This window comes from Rattus norvegicus, chromosome 2 (genome assembly GCF_021556685.1).
Source record: "Rattus norvegicus strain SHRSP/BbbUtx chromosome 2, alternate assembly SHRSP_T2T, whole genome shotgun sequence".
Taxonomy (NCBI): Eukaryota; Metazoa; Chordata; class Mammalia; order Rodentia; family Muridae; genus Rattus; species Rattus norvegicus.
In genome coordinates this window covers 206,016,216-206,035,023 of record NC_141535.1, presented here as the reverse complement: position 1 = coordinate 206,035,023, position 18,808 = coordinate 206,016,216, and the positions used below count along the sequence as shown (strand labels likewise).

The following is an 18,808-nucleotide window of genomic DNA, read 5'->3' as shown; positions in this document are numbered from 1 at the left end:
AACAAATGTTTTCGATTCCTGTCCATGTTGAAATTGTCTTGTCCTTGTTCTACCTTGCTTCCAGCCTTTCGTCCGTCATCTAGCCTTGTCCTCAGCCTGGCTGTCATTGTGTCTCACTCTATTGTAAGATACCAGGTGTTTAACTCTCCTGTCTTTGTCCCCGTTGCTATTCTTCAGTCAAGAACCAGTCTGTACGTAAACGTTGGAAATAGACTTCTAATTCTTTTTCTGTGTCCTTTTCTTTAATCTAGATTCTAAAATGCCTGGTATCTGAATCTTTCAGTCATTCAGCCAACACTTTTCATGGGCACACTGGGTGACCAGCACTTACTAGGCCTCCTTGGGAATATGATGGTGAGCAAGACCATGCCCTGTCCCTTTGGTCCGCATTAGTATTTCCTCTTCCTTCTCACCTGGCAGATACCATGAGTCCTTTAGGCACAGTTGTGAATGCGAGCCCCTGCTCCTTTTGGTCTGCATTAGTGTTTCTTTTTCTCATCTCTCAGAGATAGCATGAATCCTTAAGGCACAGTTACACTTTGACTCTTCTGGGAGGTGCTGAGGACTCCCAGGCACAAATTCCCTAAGTCTCCTCCTGTAGCTGTTCCCAAGAGATTTCTCTATTTGACGCTTAGAGATTGCATAAGGTTAAAAGTAAGCAGTGGCTTCAGTTGTTAAAGGCAGTGAAGCTGTTTCTGACCTCTCCCCTCGGTCTATAACCAACAGTTGAGCCAAGAGCCCTTCTCTGGCTTGCTGGGATCACCTGCAGAGCTTTGCAGACCTGTAGACATCTGGGCCTTCCTTAGCTATTCTGAAGTCAGTCTGTTAAAGTTGAAAGGAAATTAGCTTCAAGGTAAACCTGTATCTAGCTGGACGCTGGGGCCACTGCACTGGCACCACCCTTAGCCCTGTGCCGTTTGCTCTTTGTGTACAGAGTCATCCAAATGGTCTAAAGTTGTGATCCGACATTATTAGGTGGTGATCGCCTGTGCCAGCCTTTCTGCTCCATTCCTAGAGGTGCCCTCATTCCTTTGTGGAAGTAAACTGCCTACTCTAAATTTTAAATAATGAAACTATGCTGTCAGGGCTAGGGGGATGAGCTCAGTGGTTATGAGCACCTGCTGCTCTTGCAGAGCAAGAATTTAGTTCCCAGCTCGTACATTGGATGACTCAAAACTGACTCCCTAGGGGGTCTGGTCTGAAAGCCTCTTCATACTTCCTAGGTACCCAGAGGCACAGGTGCATGAGTACACCACACACACACACACACACACACACACACACACACACACACACACACACCACACATCTCACACACACAGACACACACACACACACACACCATACACACACACACCACACACACATACCACACACACCACACACACACACACACACCACACACACCACACACACACACCACACACACCACACACACACACACACACACCACACACACCACACACAAACACACACACACACACACCACACACACATACCACACACACCACACACACACACCATACACACACACACACACCACACACAAACACACACACACACACACCACACACACACACACACACACCACACATCTCACACACACACACACACCATACACACACACACCATACACACATACCACACACACCACACACACACACACACACCACACACACCACACACACACACCATACACACACACACACACCACACACATACACACACACACACACCACTCACACACACCACACACACACACACACACACACACACACCACACATCTCACACACACACACCATACACACACACACCATACACACATACCACACACACCACACACACACACACACACCACACACACCACACACACACACCATACACACACACACACACACCACACACATACACACACACACACACCACACACACACACACCACTCACACACACCACTCACACACACCACACACACACACACACACACACACACACACACACACACACTTTTTAAAACTATGACTGGTAAATAACCAGATAGAGAAACAGTAGATGGATCGATGGCTCCATTCATGGATGTAGTCTCTCCAGCTCCTTTACTCTAATAGCTTACTGATTCTATGAGAAATGTGGAACAAAGACTAGTAGATTGGTTTTTTCCAGAAATTCTAAATACTTATGTTCTGTTCTTTGAAGAAGTATATTATCATCTTGCAAACAGAGATTGTTAAAATGTGAATTAATAAAGTTGTGTTTCCCCCTTAGTGTTATTCCACTTTTAAGAGAGTCTATTGGAATATTAATGCAAAGAACTCCTCCCTCGTTGGAAAATGTGCTTCCCCAGTGCTATCAGAGGGTAAGTTTTGCAAAGCATTGGATTGTATGTTGTTTCCAAACTTTTAGGGTTTCATCTTTCATAAATATGGGTAGTGTATGAATATAATTTGATCTTTCAAGATAGCATGGTGACCATGAGTATAGTGTCATTTGTATAAGCCCGGGTGAATTCATTAGAAAATAGTGAACTTTACTAAGAAAATGTGTGCACTGTCTTCATCAAGAAACTGAGCCATTACAAAGCATTCCATATGGGTGACAGAGGAAATAAGTGTATATTCAGCTGTCTTAGTCAGTGCTTTATTGCTGTAAAGACACCGTGAGCAAAGCAACTCTTATAAATGAAGAGTGTACTTAATTGGAGGCTTACAGTTTCTGAGGGTCAGTTTATTGTCTTTACAGTAAGGAGCACGGTGGCATACAGGCAGGCATGACACTGGAACAGTAGTTGAGTTCTGCATCCTGACCAGAGAGACACAGACAGACAGACACATAGACACAGACACAGACACACACACACACACACACACACACACACACACACACACACAGAGTTTAATGTGGTCCTTTGAAACCTCAAAGCCAACTCCCAGTGACATACTTCCTCCAATAATGCCATACGTCCTGTAACAAGGCCACACTTCCTGATCGCCCATACACCCTAGTAAGAAGCATTCACCTATATGGGCCTATATTCACCTATATATGAGCCTATGGGTCCATTCTCATTCAAACCGCTATATGAATGTAATTGAAAATACGCATTTTTCCTTATGTGTATGTGTGTTTCCATGTATGTATGTCACATGTGTGTGGGTACCGTTGAGGGCGGAGGGGGATCAGAGCCCCTGGAGCTAGAGTTAACAGGAAGTTGTGAGCAGCCTGACGTGGATGCTGAGAACTAAGCTCCAGATCTCTGAGGAGCTACAAGTGTTCTTCCCTGCAGAACCATCCCTCCAGCCTTCTGGATGCTTTTTGCTTGTTTGTTACATTGTATTTGTCTTTCTGGCATCCACTGTGTATCAGATTCTCTTCTACAATACTGGAGGCCATGGTGAACAAAGACACTGGCAGCCTAGCTGGGAGAAGTAAATGTTAGGTTCTGCTGATGGTGAGCAAATGCCAGGGATGTGCTAAGAGAGGAAATGAGAGTGAGGTAGATATGAATGGCTGTCGGACGGCTCAGTAAGGAAGCCATAGCCAAGGAAACTGAAACCCTGGTGACCAGAAGTATCCAGCCATGTACAAATCTTCAAGTCTGCGAGAAGAATGTCCCAGGGAAAAAGAAAACCGCTAATGTGAGGCAGCTATGGCTGGAACTAATTTAGTGTATTTGGAGAACAGCATAACAGGTTTTGTGGCTGCAGCATGATAAATAAAGGGAAAGTGATTGAAAGGCTGGAAAGAAGGCGAGGCCCAGATGTTAGGAGGACCTGGTCATCCTCCGAGTCAGACTTCATTACTGCCTCTCAGTGGAAGCATCCGGAACGCACTGAGTCTTGTGCTTTAACATGATTGTCCCACGTGGAGAGCACGTTTTGGGAAAAGCTGGCTGAGACGACTGTCATTGGCAGCAAGATAGAGGCAAATAGACATTTGGGTGTAGCTCTGGAGGGGGCTTGCATTAGTGAAGGGAAAGGGGTGTTGTCTCACAGGTTGGTATCTAGAATGCTATCGAAGTTTGCTCAGCTGTTGGGGCTGAGACTAGAGTGGGAAATGTTTGCGAGTAGGAAGTTATTCCAAAGTCTATAATGTTATTCTGTTTATAATGTATTAAAAACGAAATACCAAACAGGCATTTAGGGAGAATGCCAGCTAAGTAGCACATTTGGAATGGTGGGCACTGATTAGCACTGAAAAGATTTCAAGTCAGACCAGGGAAGTAGCTCAGGGGTAGAGAGCGATCCAGCATGTGCAGGCCCCAGGCTGGGTTCTCAGGGCAGGGGCCTGAGGATGGCACAGCGTCTGAAGCACTGACACAGTGTGTGGTGAGGACCATGCAGAGGACATGGTTCTGTTCTCAGCTCTGAGTTCACCTCCAGATCCAGCACAGGGGGACGAGCCAGAAAAGGATTAGCAGAGCTGAAAAGTAACTGCATTCCTTCTGCTTACAAAAGTATGTCCATTGACGTCTCTATTCAGGATTGTGTCCTGAATAGACACAGACAGACAGACAGACAGACAGATAGACAAACAGATCAAAAGTCCCTCTATCCTGTTAACCTTTTCTCCAGGAGCCTTTTCTGTGTAATGAATTCTCTCATTTCTATACGTGTTGATTTCTGTCCTTTTCCCTCCCCTTCATTTCTGTGGCCTACTTTTTCATTCTTTTTCTAGCTCCATAGTTTGCCTGTACTCTGATTAATGTGTTGAAGTTAGAACTTCTGACAAGTGTTCATTCATTCTGTCCCTAACCTGTCTCAGGGTGACCTGCAACATACTGAGTCCTCCATAGGCATTTGACTGAACATGTCTTTACAAGTAGGGGGTTGAGTCCAACTTTCTGACTCTCTTCACGATCATATTTGGGTGGGGGCCAGCTTGTTCTCGATGCTGACATCTGCCTGGTGTTTCAGGTGCAACAGTTACAAGGAGTTTACAACTTGCAAGAACAGCACTTCTGGACACTCTGTTCTGATGTTTACGTTGGAACCTTGAAGCTTGTAGTAGCCCCTGATGCAGACGCCAGGTGGATCTTGAGCCAAACACATAATATTTTTACTCAGGTATGACTTGTTATAAATCTCTTTTAAGAAACTTATATTTCTCTGTACATTGCTAGCTTTAAAAATCCTATATTTAACGTATCAAATACAGAAACTACTAAAGTAAAAGAGGAGGAAACATTCTCAATCAGGGTCAAACTTAGAAAGTCTATTTTCCTCAACGAAATCCACCCCACCCCCCTTCTCTCTCTGTCTTTCTCTTTTTAGTGCTTTTCAATTTTAGTTAGTATTGTTGGCTGGAGTGGAAACATTCCAATAAGCAGAATTATTTTCTGTGACATATGTCACTGTGCACATATTCTCTTTCTCTGTGTTCACATCTTCAGACATGAATATGATATGCAGTCTAGTTGAATTCAAGGCATTACATAAATTAGAGATTGCCTCCTGATGAGAGACACACATGCTTAGGTTCCTTATGAATGAATTACTGACAGATATGATGTTAATTAGAAGTTACATAATCCTTATCTTAGATGCAGTTAAGACTGCTATACTGCGCACTAGCTTTACTTGTTCAGAATTTTAACAGCTTTCTGAGAAGACACTGTATATAAATATGTATCCTTGTGACTTTCATAATGAAGCCTTGGATGCCCAGGCAGGATATCTGACTACTTCTCATACTGACTCCATGAGTCAGGGGCAAAGGAGAACAATGTGCAGTAAGCAGCAGGCTGCTCTCTGCAGACCACGGTCTTCCCTTGTCCTGTGACTTCTAGTGCTGCTCACAGCGGGGCTTCACTGCTTTGCCACTCACTCAGTTTTCCCTGTGAGAAAGAATGTACTTCCTACTCTGAGACCTGGGCTAGCAGCCGCTGTCTGTTGGGGCTGCTAGGACTGTAACCTCGGAGCAGAGCCAAGGGAGGCCTCCCGAGGCACAGACCTGGCTTTTGGAAACAGCTGCCTCTTCTGTTTCAGACACTACATTTGGGCTTTCTCTCAGCCTTTTTAATCAGCTAAGGCCCTGATAGTTGATTTCATTCCTTGTAGCTACCAGAGATTCCCTTCGAAGTTAGCTGAGAGAATATCCAACCCATTCCCCACCTTACATGGGAGAGGAAATGGGGGAAGGGCATGGTCACATCTCTAAAACAACTTTTATTACTACACTCAGTGATTTTAATATTTTTTAGTTCTCACATAACAGAATAGAATATTTAAATAATTTATTTCTTTTCTGCAATGTCCTTGTAGCATGAGTAAATGTCAGGGCTTGCTGTAACATTTCATTTCATGAAATGTAAATTGTTAAATTACTTTGTATTTAAGTTACATCTTACTCATAACTCTCACTTATCAAAATTAAACCCCCACTTGCTGCTTTTTTGAGGGGAAAAAAAATCTTGACCCTCAGGTAAGTGAAATGTCTCAGCGGGTAAAAGACCTTGCTGCCTGGGGACCGACCTCAGAGATAAGAAGAGAGAATTGACTCCTGACCCACCAAACACTGACACACAAAATTAACACATATAAAAGTAACTGGGTCAAATTTTTAAACTCACGATGCTTTTGCTTACAGAGAGTTTCTAGAATTGATTCTGAGGAAGGAGAACTTCCTGCTGGGTCTCCCCTGTGGCTGTTGAACTTTGTCTTCCTTACAACTGACCCTAAGAATGAAAGAAATGGGCTTTGGTTAAAGAAATTGTTTGAAAGCTTTAAATTAAAAGAAAGAGAAATCAGAGAATTGTAAGTTCTATTATTTAGTTACTGGATGCTAAGTCTTTAGTGATTTTTAGAACCCTAGGGCACTGTCCTATTTAATACGGTTTTCCAGGGTCACCGATTTCTCCTAAGGAGGTAGAGAAATGGGCTTATGTATAGATGTATGGTGGAGGGAAGGGAGCTGCTGCGAGTCACTTTGGTGCTCAGACTCCTGGGGAACACCAGTAAGGTGTAGTCCAGAGCTTAAGCCCTAGGTTTTCTTGTGAGTCAGTCTTCCTCATTATCCATCTAGTTTTCGAAATTGATTATCAGTTGATAGCTGGAGAAACAGAACAGAAGTGAGGCCCAGGATTAGAAAGAAGTTCAATGATCTAAGGTTTTTGTTTTAAACTGGCCAAGATCACTTTTTAATCTTTTCATGGTATACTTCACAATTATAGTTGCAACCTTGAATTTTTAAATACGCTGTTTCCTTAGAAATGATGTTTGAAGAGAAAATTCTTAAATATATTCAAAGAGCTAGAGTATGCCTGAGGTTCATCAGGATCCTTGACCTCTCAGAGCACAAGAGACAGCCAGACCTCCTCCACATTTTCCCCTGGCAGAACCCTACTTCATTTCCCAGCTCTCTCTCCCTGCTGTGCCTGTTTAAGTCCAAAGCCCCCAGCATCCTGAGCCCCCGGCTTCCTGCTTCTGCCTTTTGTGCTCTGTTCTCTGACCTCAAAATAGAAGTGAGCAGTTATATCCAGGAAGGGATTAAAAAACCTCCCCCACAGACACAAGTCAGGGTCCCTAAATCACAGAAGCCAAGCCTCCGCCAGTCTCCTGTGTTCATGAGCCTCCCTTTCACTGACCACGCTCATTCAGGCCTGTGCTGTCTGCTTGAGTGATGCGCACAGAAGAAAGGGTCGTCTCCCCTTCTCTAGCTTGCTTTCTGGTCTCTACCCCTTCCACTTTGTCTTTTAACCCTTTGTAATAGGCTCTAGTGTTTAATGAGTATTGATTTTGCTTGCCTGCTCTGCAAACTTTTTTTTCCGCCCTCTTTCTCTTGCCTTTCTTCATCATATGGACCTAAAATTCAGGAAGCCGAGTAGACAGCCATGGGTCTTCTCTGTCCCTAGGTTTGCTGCTGTGCATTAAAGCGTAGAATGCAAGTGCTCATGGACTGCTCGGTGGCAGGGAACGCAGGGCTTGTACCAGCAGCAACAGCAATGCTGGCACCTCCAACAACCCACTAGGGACAGGTACTGGGACAGAAATTAATGATCAGTTACCACAGGGTGGGCTACAGAAAACAAAACTAGATCTGTTTTCTTTCCTTTTATTATCATTATTATTCTTTTGTTGTTGCTGCTGCTGTTGTTGTTGGTTTGGGGACGCTAAGTAAACAATGAACTAGGTCCTCAGTTCTTGGTTTTTCTCCCTGTCTCACTAAGTAGCCCAGGCTGGCCTTGAAGTTGCTTTGTAGCTAGGACAGCTTCAAAGTTGTAATCCTCCTGCCCCTGCTTTTGCTTCTGGAGCACTGGGATAACAGGTGTGTCATGATAACCTGTTATAATTGCTATTCTTGACTTACAATTTAGTCACGTTTAGTTACATTTCATTAATTCTGTAGTATCTTTCATAGAAAAGTAAATAGTTTTATATGACTTCATTTTACATTTTAAAAAAATGTTTGTGTGTGTGGGGGTGTTTGCCTGCATGTTTGTCTGTCCATCATATGTGTGCCTAGTGAGCAGAGGCCTCTGGAACTGCAGTTACATACAGTTCAGAGCTGCCCTGCGGATGCTGAGTGACCTTGGATTCTTTGGAAAGGCAGGCAGTGCCCTAATCTCTGCGTTATCTCTCTAACCCTCCTTTGCATTTTAAAGAGATAAAGTTTAACGTGTCAATTAAAAGCTCAAAAACATGTTCCTGGCATTGGCCCATAGAGAATACAAGTAAACCAACAATCTCTACAGTCACATGCCTGACTGCTCTCCCGACTGTAACTTTTTACACAACGATGAACATTGCTTGGAGATAGCCCGAGCCTGCAGTACCAGGCTGACTTTGGGGGCAGAGGCAGGGGCAGTGAACTTGGAAGGCTTAGAATAACTAGTTACCTTTCCCGCTCAAGAAGCTGCAGACCACTGATGCTGTAGACTTCTGGGGTAGCTGTCATGCTTTCCTGGGATTAAACTCTACATTCTTTGTGTCAGGGAGGAGGTCTCTTGCCAGAAGATTTCTTGGAAATTTCTCTTTCCTTTGAAGGAAGTTGAAGTGAACACCAGGACCTGGAGAGCCAAGCTGCTGTCCCTACTGGGACAGGTGGATGCAGCAAATGGCTTCTTTATCTTTGCTGTGGGATGGGGCTTTGGTGGAAAGCTGCTATCCCCTGGAGCGGCTGATACCAGTTTGAGTAATTAATTCATGATTATGCAAAGATAATTTATCTAGCCCCTTTGTTTCTCTCTTCCCTATTCATCGCCTTGGGCTACTCATTTCTTATGACTCTTCCCCAGGAAGACTGGGGTAATGAAAATGGCAGGCAATAAAAGGAGCCCAACTGTTAGCCCATTTAACTTGCATTAGCAATTTTGTTTAAAAAGAAAAGATATTATATAATATGTTTGTGCAATAATTTTTTTATTTTCTATTAAGATTACACATATAAGAATTTTTCAGAATAGTATATTCCTTAGTCATTTCAGGGCCATCTGGACTGAGTTAATCAAATCATATACTTACAGTAAATCAGAATAATTTATAGTAACAGCCTTTGCAGTGTGGAATTTTTTCTCATATACACAGGATCATGGCAGCAGTGCCTAGTCTAGAGTAGCGGATTTACTAACTGCTTGTTAAGTATTAGATAGTACATAGAAAACTCCACAGATTGGTAGTGCTGATTTAATCAACACTCTTTTACAGTGAGGAAAACTGGACTTTGGTTTTAATGTATAAGTAAAGATCATATAAATGTTACGTTCTTCTCCACTGGTCTGTTAGCTAAAGTAGGAACATGTTCATTTTTCTGTAAGTTGAGGAACAAACGTTGTAGCTTGCTGTAGGAAGGCTTTTGGTGGGGAGGCAAAAGGCTGTTTTTTGTCCTGACAACCTAGGATCTGTCTACTACTCTAAAGCTAGCGGAATCCTGAAGCTGTCTCATGCAGTCATCAGTATTGCACAGAGCCCTCCCGCCTGAGTTCCAGAAAAAACAATCCGTAAAAGAAGGGCGTTGTGATGAGCCATCCACTGCTGCCATAGGTCACACCAGAACCTCTGTCTGTCCGCTGCTTAGCATCTCTCCTCTAAAGCCTTGGCAAGAACAGTCTTGTTCCTTTTTTCTCTCCCCTCCCCCACTGCTACTTAAATGTACGTTTTGGTTGGAAGAAAGAAATTAATAGGATTTTAGTTCATTCAGTAATGCTTACTGACTACTTGCTGGTGTGTCAGATATTACCGAAGGTTCTGGGTGTCTGGAATGTAAGAGGACAAATATGTTTCTCTTGGAGAGATTACATTATAGTAGGAGAACAGAACTAATAAACACACTGAATCTTTACGATTTTAAGGGACAGTGTAGGTGCTTTCAGGGTGTAGTGGCTATACGCACTACAGTGTGTGACAGTGTGGGAATTTGGGTAAGAGTGAAAGGGGAGAAGGCAGGGATGTCTGAAAACTCCGCCTCCTCTTAAATAGTACGTCTGTGTTTCCTCTACCGCATTAGCAGTCAACAAGAGGTATTTTCTTCCCTTTTTCATTACCTCTTCTTCTCCAGGCCTCTGATAGAATATGAACTCTGTGGAAACAGGCAGATTTCTAAAATATTTTCTTCTCTGTCTTTTGTATTCTTAGGTGAGAGACTTATTGCTTGGAAAACAATAAATGCAAAAAATATTGTTGGATTAAAAAGTGAATGAATTGTATAGTGGCTTCCTCAGCCCTCACTGTCTGGTTAGGGTGTAACAGGAATGTGGTGGTTATAAGGAGCATAGCTCACAGGAGGGCACAGGAGGTCAGGAGCTACATTCCAGGGCATCATGGTGACATGGGAAGCACTAAGGGACATCAATGGTGAACAGTAAGGGGCACACAGGGATACTTGTCACTCTGGTTATACTGAGAATAACCAGAGATGTGAAAGCCTGGCGAGGACATTGACCAAATCTAGACAAGAGTTGCTTGTGGCTAGGGTAGTTTCAACATGGTGGAGATGGCGTAAAGTGGTCAAGTTCTGGGCTTGGAGGGAAAGCCACCAAGTTTTGTAAGTAGGTTGGGTACTGGGTATAAGAAACAGAAAAATCTTTCAAAAGAGCACTACTGACGGTAGGTAGTTGGCAGGTTTGATGATCCTGTGCTGCTTCTTAGACTCCTGCAATAGAACTGTCTCTGTCGTGTAGGTGCAAGTTTCCGTCTGGACATGCAGACATGGAGGTGGGAATGCATGCAAGGCTGACTTACAGTCTGGCTGTAGAGATCAGTAGAGAACAAGTGCAGACTGTAGAACAAGGAAGACTAAGCCTTTGATGTGGCACTGTTTATTTAATGATAGACGAAACCGGGAAGGAGACTGACAGTTTGGCGTGTGACTGGCCAGTGAACGTTGTGTGGAAGCATCACAGGGAAGTGTTTGGCACTGGGAGACTGTACTGGGTATCATTTCTGCTACTGAGGGCTGAGAGCTGGCTGTGGAGCACGAGGGGCAAGTTGGAAGTTGCTTGGCAGGTGGTTGTAGAAGGCGGTGAGAGTGTTGAGGGCTCGCTGACTGACTGTAAGAGCAAAGGGACTAGAGACAGTAAACATGAGCATGTTTGGGGAGGTTTGCTGCCCACAACAGCAGATTGAATACACCAGGCAGGCAGGGATGGTGACTTAAATAAAAGCTGTTTGTTTTTTTTTCTTGTTGTTATTTTGTTTTTTACAGTAGAAGTTATAGAGTGTTTGTAATAGAAGTGACACAGTTGAGAGGATAAACTTGATAATACAGAAGAAATGGGGTGCAATTTAGACAGCAGTGCCCTTGAGTAGCAAACTCATATCCCAGACTGAAGGAGTTGCAGTGTAAAATCAGTAAGCAGTTGTCAGTTGTGGTGTTTAAATAAACACATATGCTGCCATGGGAAGATTTGGCCCGTGGTGAGCTGGGTGGCTCATGGATCCAGCACTGTGGTGTCCTCTAAAAGCCTTGGCGCATAGATAACCCCATCCAGCAGCACATGCCCAGGGCATGTGGCTAACGGCATGGATCTTTTTTTCCTGTAGTGGTTTGACAACTCACAATGAAAATAGATAGTTTCCCAGAAGCAGAAGACAAAAGTAATTCCATTTTTAAAGTTGTTTGCTTTCCTACCGCTTTTCTAAAATGTTCATCTGTTTCAGGTTTTCAGGTTTGATGTTCTAATTTTTCTTTCTAACTTTCCAGGCTGGAGTGAGACAGCTTTATGTACAGATTGACTTTGCGGCAATATAGTCAAAGAAAGGAAATTGATGGAGGACCAAACTTTCCAGTACTGTACAATCCAAGGCATTGTACTACCCAGTGCTCTGCGGCAGACGTGACCACTGCAGCCCGGAAGCACCAAGCACGCAGGTAGAGCCAGCGTGAGCTCGGGGGTCACAGCCGATCCGCCCAGACCTGCCTGTGTGCTTTTCCCTTCAAGCCATTCTGACTGCTGAGGTTTCTGGGTTCGTTCTAGGGTACTGGGTTATCTCTCCCCCTGGGGGTTCTCGCTGATCACTTCACCCCATCCTTATCTCCCCACCCAGCCAGTGAGAAATTCAGACCGGAGGCCTTCACCCTTCTGAATGTCTTCACTACAGCTGCTGGAAACCACTGCTTTTATCCCCATAAAACCAGTGTTGTTTTTACAAAAAGAAGTGTTTTCTATGTGATGTCACAGTTGCTGACGTTCTTCAGTGTAATCATACGTTTGTAAAAATTGTTTGTACCTTGCAAACTTACAAACCAAACCATATTGGGTTTTCAAAGTGCCTTTGTATCAGAAATATATTTGCCAGCATAGAAATGTACCAACAAAGGTCATATGTATGTTTTTTTTTTAAAAGGATATTCTGTAATTTGTACAAAATAAGACTTGCTAATAACATACATAATTGTCTTTGTGTATTTCCAATATAGACTTAAATATATTAAATTTTTGTCTTGTGAAAAATGACATTATTTGCTTTATAAAAAAATCCAGTTATTACATTAAGTTACTTTGTAGCCTATTTTCAAAAATGCAAATCCATTAGAAAAATGTATTTAGACCTAAAACATCTGCTCCATCACAGATGTCTATAAAAACCTTCACCTGTCCATGGTAAATTTCCCAGTGGCTCTCCTTGCCACTTTTAGATTCTGTTAATGACAAGAAAAACCACCTCGGGGTACCAGTGCCATCTCATGACTTCGTATTCTCTAGGTACCACCTAGGACAGTTTTGCTCCCTGTTTTCTTTTTTTTCACAAATACAAATTACTTCCAGGAATTCTAGGACAGCCTTTGATTGCTTAGGACCTATCATCACGACAGAGCAAGTTTGTTGACAAAGAATCCTTCCTCACATGGCTGACTTACAGTGGTTGACCTTCCAGGATCCTGAGTATATGAAAAGTATAGTTGTGAGGGGCATGGCGGTCCACACTTTTAACTCCAGCACTCAGGAGGCAGAGTCAAGGGATCGGTGAGTTCAAAGCCACCCTATCTACTTAATGAGTTCCAGGACAGCCAGGATTACAGAGACAGACCTTGTCGTAAATTATGAGTAAATTGCCGTTTGAGATGGCTGGTGTTTAACACTCAAGTGTTCTTGGTGTTTCCTGGTAAGCAATTTGGATGAACATTTTCACATTGTACTTCACATATTCCAATAAATGTTCGCTGTAGTTTTAAGTAAATTGATAGCAAAATTTAAAAACCTTGACATGCAAATATATTAAGAGTGCAGATCAGTGACAGGCACTTTATCACTAAGGTGGCATAGTTTATTGTTGATGTCTGCCTGAGTTTTCAAGTACCTTCCTCCTAGTTCTGACCTACAGTTTATCCATTAGAGCTATACCGCGCTCAGCAGCAGTAGAATGCCACACCATGTTCGTGGCGCCCTTTTGTAAATCAGGTGGTAATTTCAGAGCCTGTTCGCTTTCTGTCAGGCAGTTCTAACGCTAAGAATCCCTGCAGTAGATTGTGTTTGATTGAAACAAGTGCTGTGGTCTTTGAGGAGGGCAGGTATACATGGGAACGTCCTGATGCTGTACTCCTTCTCATTTCCGTTCTGATATACCCCAGAATATTCTGCTGCTTGGGGCATACTGCTGAATGGAGGTCTAGATGAAGGAAGGCAGAGTCCCTAGATGTGAGTGAGCCTTTACAAGCTAATCCTGGCAACTGTCGACGCTGTGTGTGTAGAATTAGCAATGCTGTCTATGAAATTTACCAAATCTGCTTTCTTCTGGGCCCTTACTTAAGTGAAGTTTTTGTCAAAATGTGTCATTGTGTTTAATGAGGCCCTCAGTGCACAAATCCGTGAATGTTGCTGGTCCTTTGAGAAGGCATAGAGCTGTTTGGTGTGAACTCATTTTGTTCCAAGGGCTTGCCAGTTCATGACACTCACCAGGTTGGCTTTGACAGTTTTCGCTTAATTAAATGTTAGCACACCTGTGTGTATTTTTTAAAAATGTGAACAGAAACACTTCATAGATAAAAAGCTTGCCTTTAGTATTCTAAACAAATAGGTGTATTACTAGCAGGTGGATTTTCTAAGAAAAACTGTCTGGTTATGGTAATAAAATAAGTTTCAAATACTCCTAACGTTAGGCTAATATTACCAAACAAAAAGCCGCTCTGGGTGTACAGTTTACCAGTCTATGAATAACCAAAGTTTTTTTTTTTTTTCTTGGAATAACAAACCTACATTGTTCAGGGAAACTTTACCTTACCAGATAAACATCCCCAACTGGGTATATTTTAAAAAATCCATTGTACTTTGTGATGAAGAACTTGACCTAAGTCCAGCTTCCTCCTTTTGCGGTCTCCCTGTCTGTCTTTCTGAAGGACAGTATGTAGCGTGTGTAGGTTAGTTTTCCCTGTCTCTCACCACTCTCTTCTTAGGTTGCAGCATGAGAACATGGCAACAGATGTCATTTTGATTTCTCTTTATCTAGTACTTCAAAGCCTACACATATGTACCAGGAACCAGAATACTGTAACGTCAGTAGCCTCTGTAGAGCAGCTGCTCCCCACAGTGTAGCTGATCAGAACTCAGGATTTTACAGATAGAACATGGGAACCAACCTAGGTACAATGCTGGGATTTAAGAGGAGTGCATTGCCTAAGATAGAATTTCACACCTAAGCAAAGACTGCTGGGAGCGGGCTGCCCCTACCTCTCATTTTCAGATGAGAGACCTGAAGTCCAGAAAACTGTCATTTTGGTAAGATTACAGGGTCAGTGGTGGCAAAGCCACCCAAAGGTGATCATCCAGTCGAGAGTTCTTTACACTGCTCTGTGCTGCTCCCTTGTGACATTGCCGTTCTGTAAATGTGATGAAATATGGAACTCTGACCTCTAGTTTTGGTTCTTTAAGGCACTTTATACATGCAATGTTGTCTCATTTCTCGTGTATAATTACGTTTAGATTATTAGTATTTGTTGTGGAATAGATTATAGTAATTAATTTTTATTCTTCCAAAACCAGTTCTTGACTTGAAAAAAAGGAAAGAAATGTTCTCTAGATACTTTGAATTTGAGAGTAAATTTTTATTACTTGCCCACGCTCAGACCAGTTTCATACTGGCTTCCTTCCCTAATGTTTAGTGCTGTGAGCTGGTATCCTCCCCGACACCAGGCTGGTTCACAGGTCATGCCATGTCAGCCCTGCCCGACACATTACTGTCCAGTCGCTGGACAGTGTTTTTACTTTAAGGGTTTTCAGAGCTGTGCCAAGTGGGGCAGTGATTGGATGGGGTGGGGGGGTGTCTTTTACTTCAGTTGGGTAAAATTTTGAAATCGTAATCAGAACTGCAAATACTCAGCCACTGCTTTCAGCTCCTTGTAAATGCATCACCTTGACTATGCTAAGCTTTTTTTCCTCTTTCTACAAAAAGTCACCATTGTCGAGATACATTATTTTCTAATTCATAAGAATCTTAGTTGGGCGGGGGGCATCCTTTTATTCTCTGAAGAACGTTCATTCAAAGTTCTGTGAAGCATTCTCAAGATGTGATTCCCAGAGGCCACCATAAATGACTCAGATCTGCTTAGAATCAAGACAGACAAAGACTGAAGGATTGTGTATCACAGTGTTTGCAGAAATGTAACAGGTATAGCAGCTCCGTTTAAAGGTCAAATAGGTGGGGCTTTATCAGTGAGCTCATTGGTTTTTATTTAGCCATTTCCTAACTGCAGAAAACAAGGCAGGGCTCCTGTGCTAAGTATTTATGTATCCGGGTATTTAGGGGCTTTGCTCATTTTCTCCTACATTTCTATAAAAAGAATTTTGCATGATTTTATGATTGACAGCATCTTAGAATCTAGTTTGTGATCCTCATAGCACGAGGAAAGAATCTTTATCTGGGGAAAGTCTGTGGTACAGTAGCAATCCAGTCTTCTCTGATGACTGTGTTCTTAAAAGACTGTCGGCAACACTTTGAAGATCCAAGAAGCTGTAACTGGTAGACTTCCGGAAAGTCAGTGGACACTAGTGATGCCATTGCTCTGGGGATATTACAAACTGCCTCCCGCCTGTGTCCTCCTGCGCTCTAAGATGTTTGCTGTTAACGTGGTCACGGATCCAAACCCACGCTGGGGAAATGGTACTAGAACTCCTTACATTCCACCTAAAAGGCAATGAGAAGAAAGTTTCGTTGGAAGTCACGGTGGAGCTGTTCACTGACTGACACTAAAGATAGCATCCTCTGGGCCAGCACGAAGAACAGAGTGGCTGCCCTCAACACCGTCGCTGGGGAATCGTCTGCCAAGCAGCACAGATCCATGTTCAGAAGGTTTAAGTAGTGTCTGGTTTACAACTGCATTTTACTCAGACCCTGCCAATGAAAGACATCTATGTCCTAGATAGAAGCCTGTGCCTTCACACAGCTTTAAACATGAGTTTGTAATTTTGATTATGATATTAGAAAGCCCGAAAAACAAAAACAAAAACAATGATTGCATATGCTTCTATACCCCAACTCATTGGGCTGTAGTAACATGGTCTTGAAATAGTTACCAGGAACCCTTGGTAGAGAGTAGCCCACACAGACCGAAGCTGGAACTCACTGCAGGAACCATCTCGGCAGTTCTGGTGTTTCTGTAGAGACGGGGTTTCTGTTCACCCTGTCCTCTCCCCCCAGGTGTGAGTTACTCACTCCCACGTTGGTGGGATTTGGCAGAAGCAAACCCGAATGCCGTGACCTGGACTGCGGCCGCCATGCTGGGGATTGTTTGGGTGGAGAGTTGCCCTATTGTGTTCCGTTAAGAACGGTCACTCTCTCTGGATATTTTGTCATTCAAAACTCTTTCAGAGGTATTTCTTGAAGGTGCGTCTAATAAAAACACCATGGGTATTACATGATTTTAAATGTCGCTCAAATACACTTAACCTTTTTTGTCGTTTCCCTTCAAATATGTTTTCTATATTTTCTCCCCTAATTTGGAAATGGTGTGACTGAAATTCTCCCCTTCTTCCTGTATGCCGGACACCACTCAGCACTGCACTTGCTTGTCTGTAATGGTGGAAGACATACGGCTAGTTTTGGACTTGGGGTTGGCGCCTTGGTGAAGATGAGGCATCAGAACATTTCTAAGTGTTTACATACAAGGCTAGGTGGGGATGTCACACGTAAGACTTGGATGGTTTGAAAATGCTGCTGTGAATAATTATGACTTGCCCACGTGCACTACAATAGACCTACTATGTATCTTTCGCCTTTTCTACTTGTACACGTTGACACACGGTGTATTTTTAAATGATCATAAACAGCTGTATTGAAATTTTGTTTTCAATTAAATTTCTGTGTAAAAGCCTTCCTGAGTCATGTCTCTGAGTGAAATGGACCAGAAAGAACACTTGCAGAATTGTTGAGGAGAGAGATGCTAAGGTGTCTTTCTTTGTCCAGAGCCTCTTCCTACATCCTCCTCCTTCAGTTCAAGTCCATTTAGGGTGTGTTCCTTTTCTGAGATCCCACTAGCATTGACTTGTTCATGACCTCATCTGACATAAAGCTGACCCCACGTATGACACCAGTCTACATGACCCTCCCAGGGTATGTATACATCTTTAATCTCAACACCAAGGAGGTACAGGCAGGTGGATTTCTGTGAGTTTGAGGCCAATCTAAAATAAGTAATTTTTAAGATGAAAACAATTCTCTTCCAGAAAAATCTCATGCCACCCTGTCAAAGGGACTCCTACCCAGACCTCAGTTGTCAGTCCTGCCTGTCCTGGGGCTACAGCCTCGGCTGCACCCTGCAGTTCCAGAGTGGATATGTGCTTGTTCTGAGTCGGCAACTCCCAGTACTCTGGTTTCACTTCTGCTTGGTCAGAGTTTTGTACATATATGTTTTGCCAACATACAAAATCTGAACAGAAATGAAATCCTCCCGTCCACATTGCTCTGGAGTGACTGTTCTCTTCAGAATTCCTTAGAGAATCCTTGAGATTGAAACATCGCCACCTCTACTGCCTTGGCCTGCATCACAGAGTCCTTCCCTCCCTTTCCAGGAATACTACTGGGATCCCAGACTTGACTGAAAACAGGATGAGAAATGCTCATCCTTCCATCCGGTCCGTGTCTGCTTCAGCCCCTCCCACCAACTGAGAAAGACCTGGGCCAGGGGCCAGGATGATAAGGCATCTGCTGGGCTGGCCTTCCATGGGACTGGCTGGATCAGGGAATGTCTGCCTTCACTCTGTTTCCTAGAATTAGTCTCTGAGTCAAAGTCCACAGTCACCTGTTAATCTTTCGCCTCAATCTCTCACACGGGTTGAGACAAGCCGTTTACTACATACAGTTCAGTGCTGTGGCCATCTTGCTTTTAAAGGAGTCTGCTTCGTTCGTTCCTCAGAAGCCTGCCCGTGTTACTTTGGCTGTCAA

The 18,808-nt window shown here is 43.3% G+C and overlaps 1 protein-coding gene across 1 annotated transcript in view; it reads left to right on the top strand.

Annotated features, from left to right (window-relative positions):
• The window catches only part of Slc30a7 (solute carrier family 30 member 7), a 62,399-nt gene extending 49,472 nt beyond the window's left edge, over positions 1-12,927 (top strand). The window contains 3 exon segments of the mRNA NM_001191715.1: positions 2,265-2,355; positions 4,913-5,062; positions 12,135-12,927. Coding sequence (NP_001178644.1) covers positions 2,265-2,355; positions 4,913-5,062; positions 12,135-12,182 — 289 coding nt within the window. The 3' untranslated portion in view covers positions 12,183-12,927.
• Positions 12,928-18,808: the final 5,881 nt, after the last annotated feature.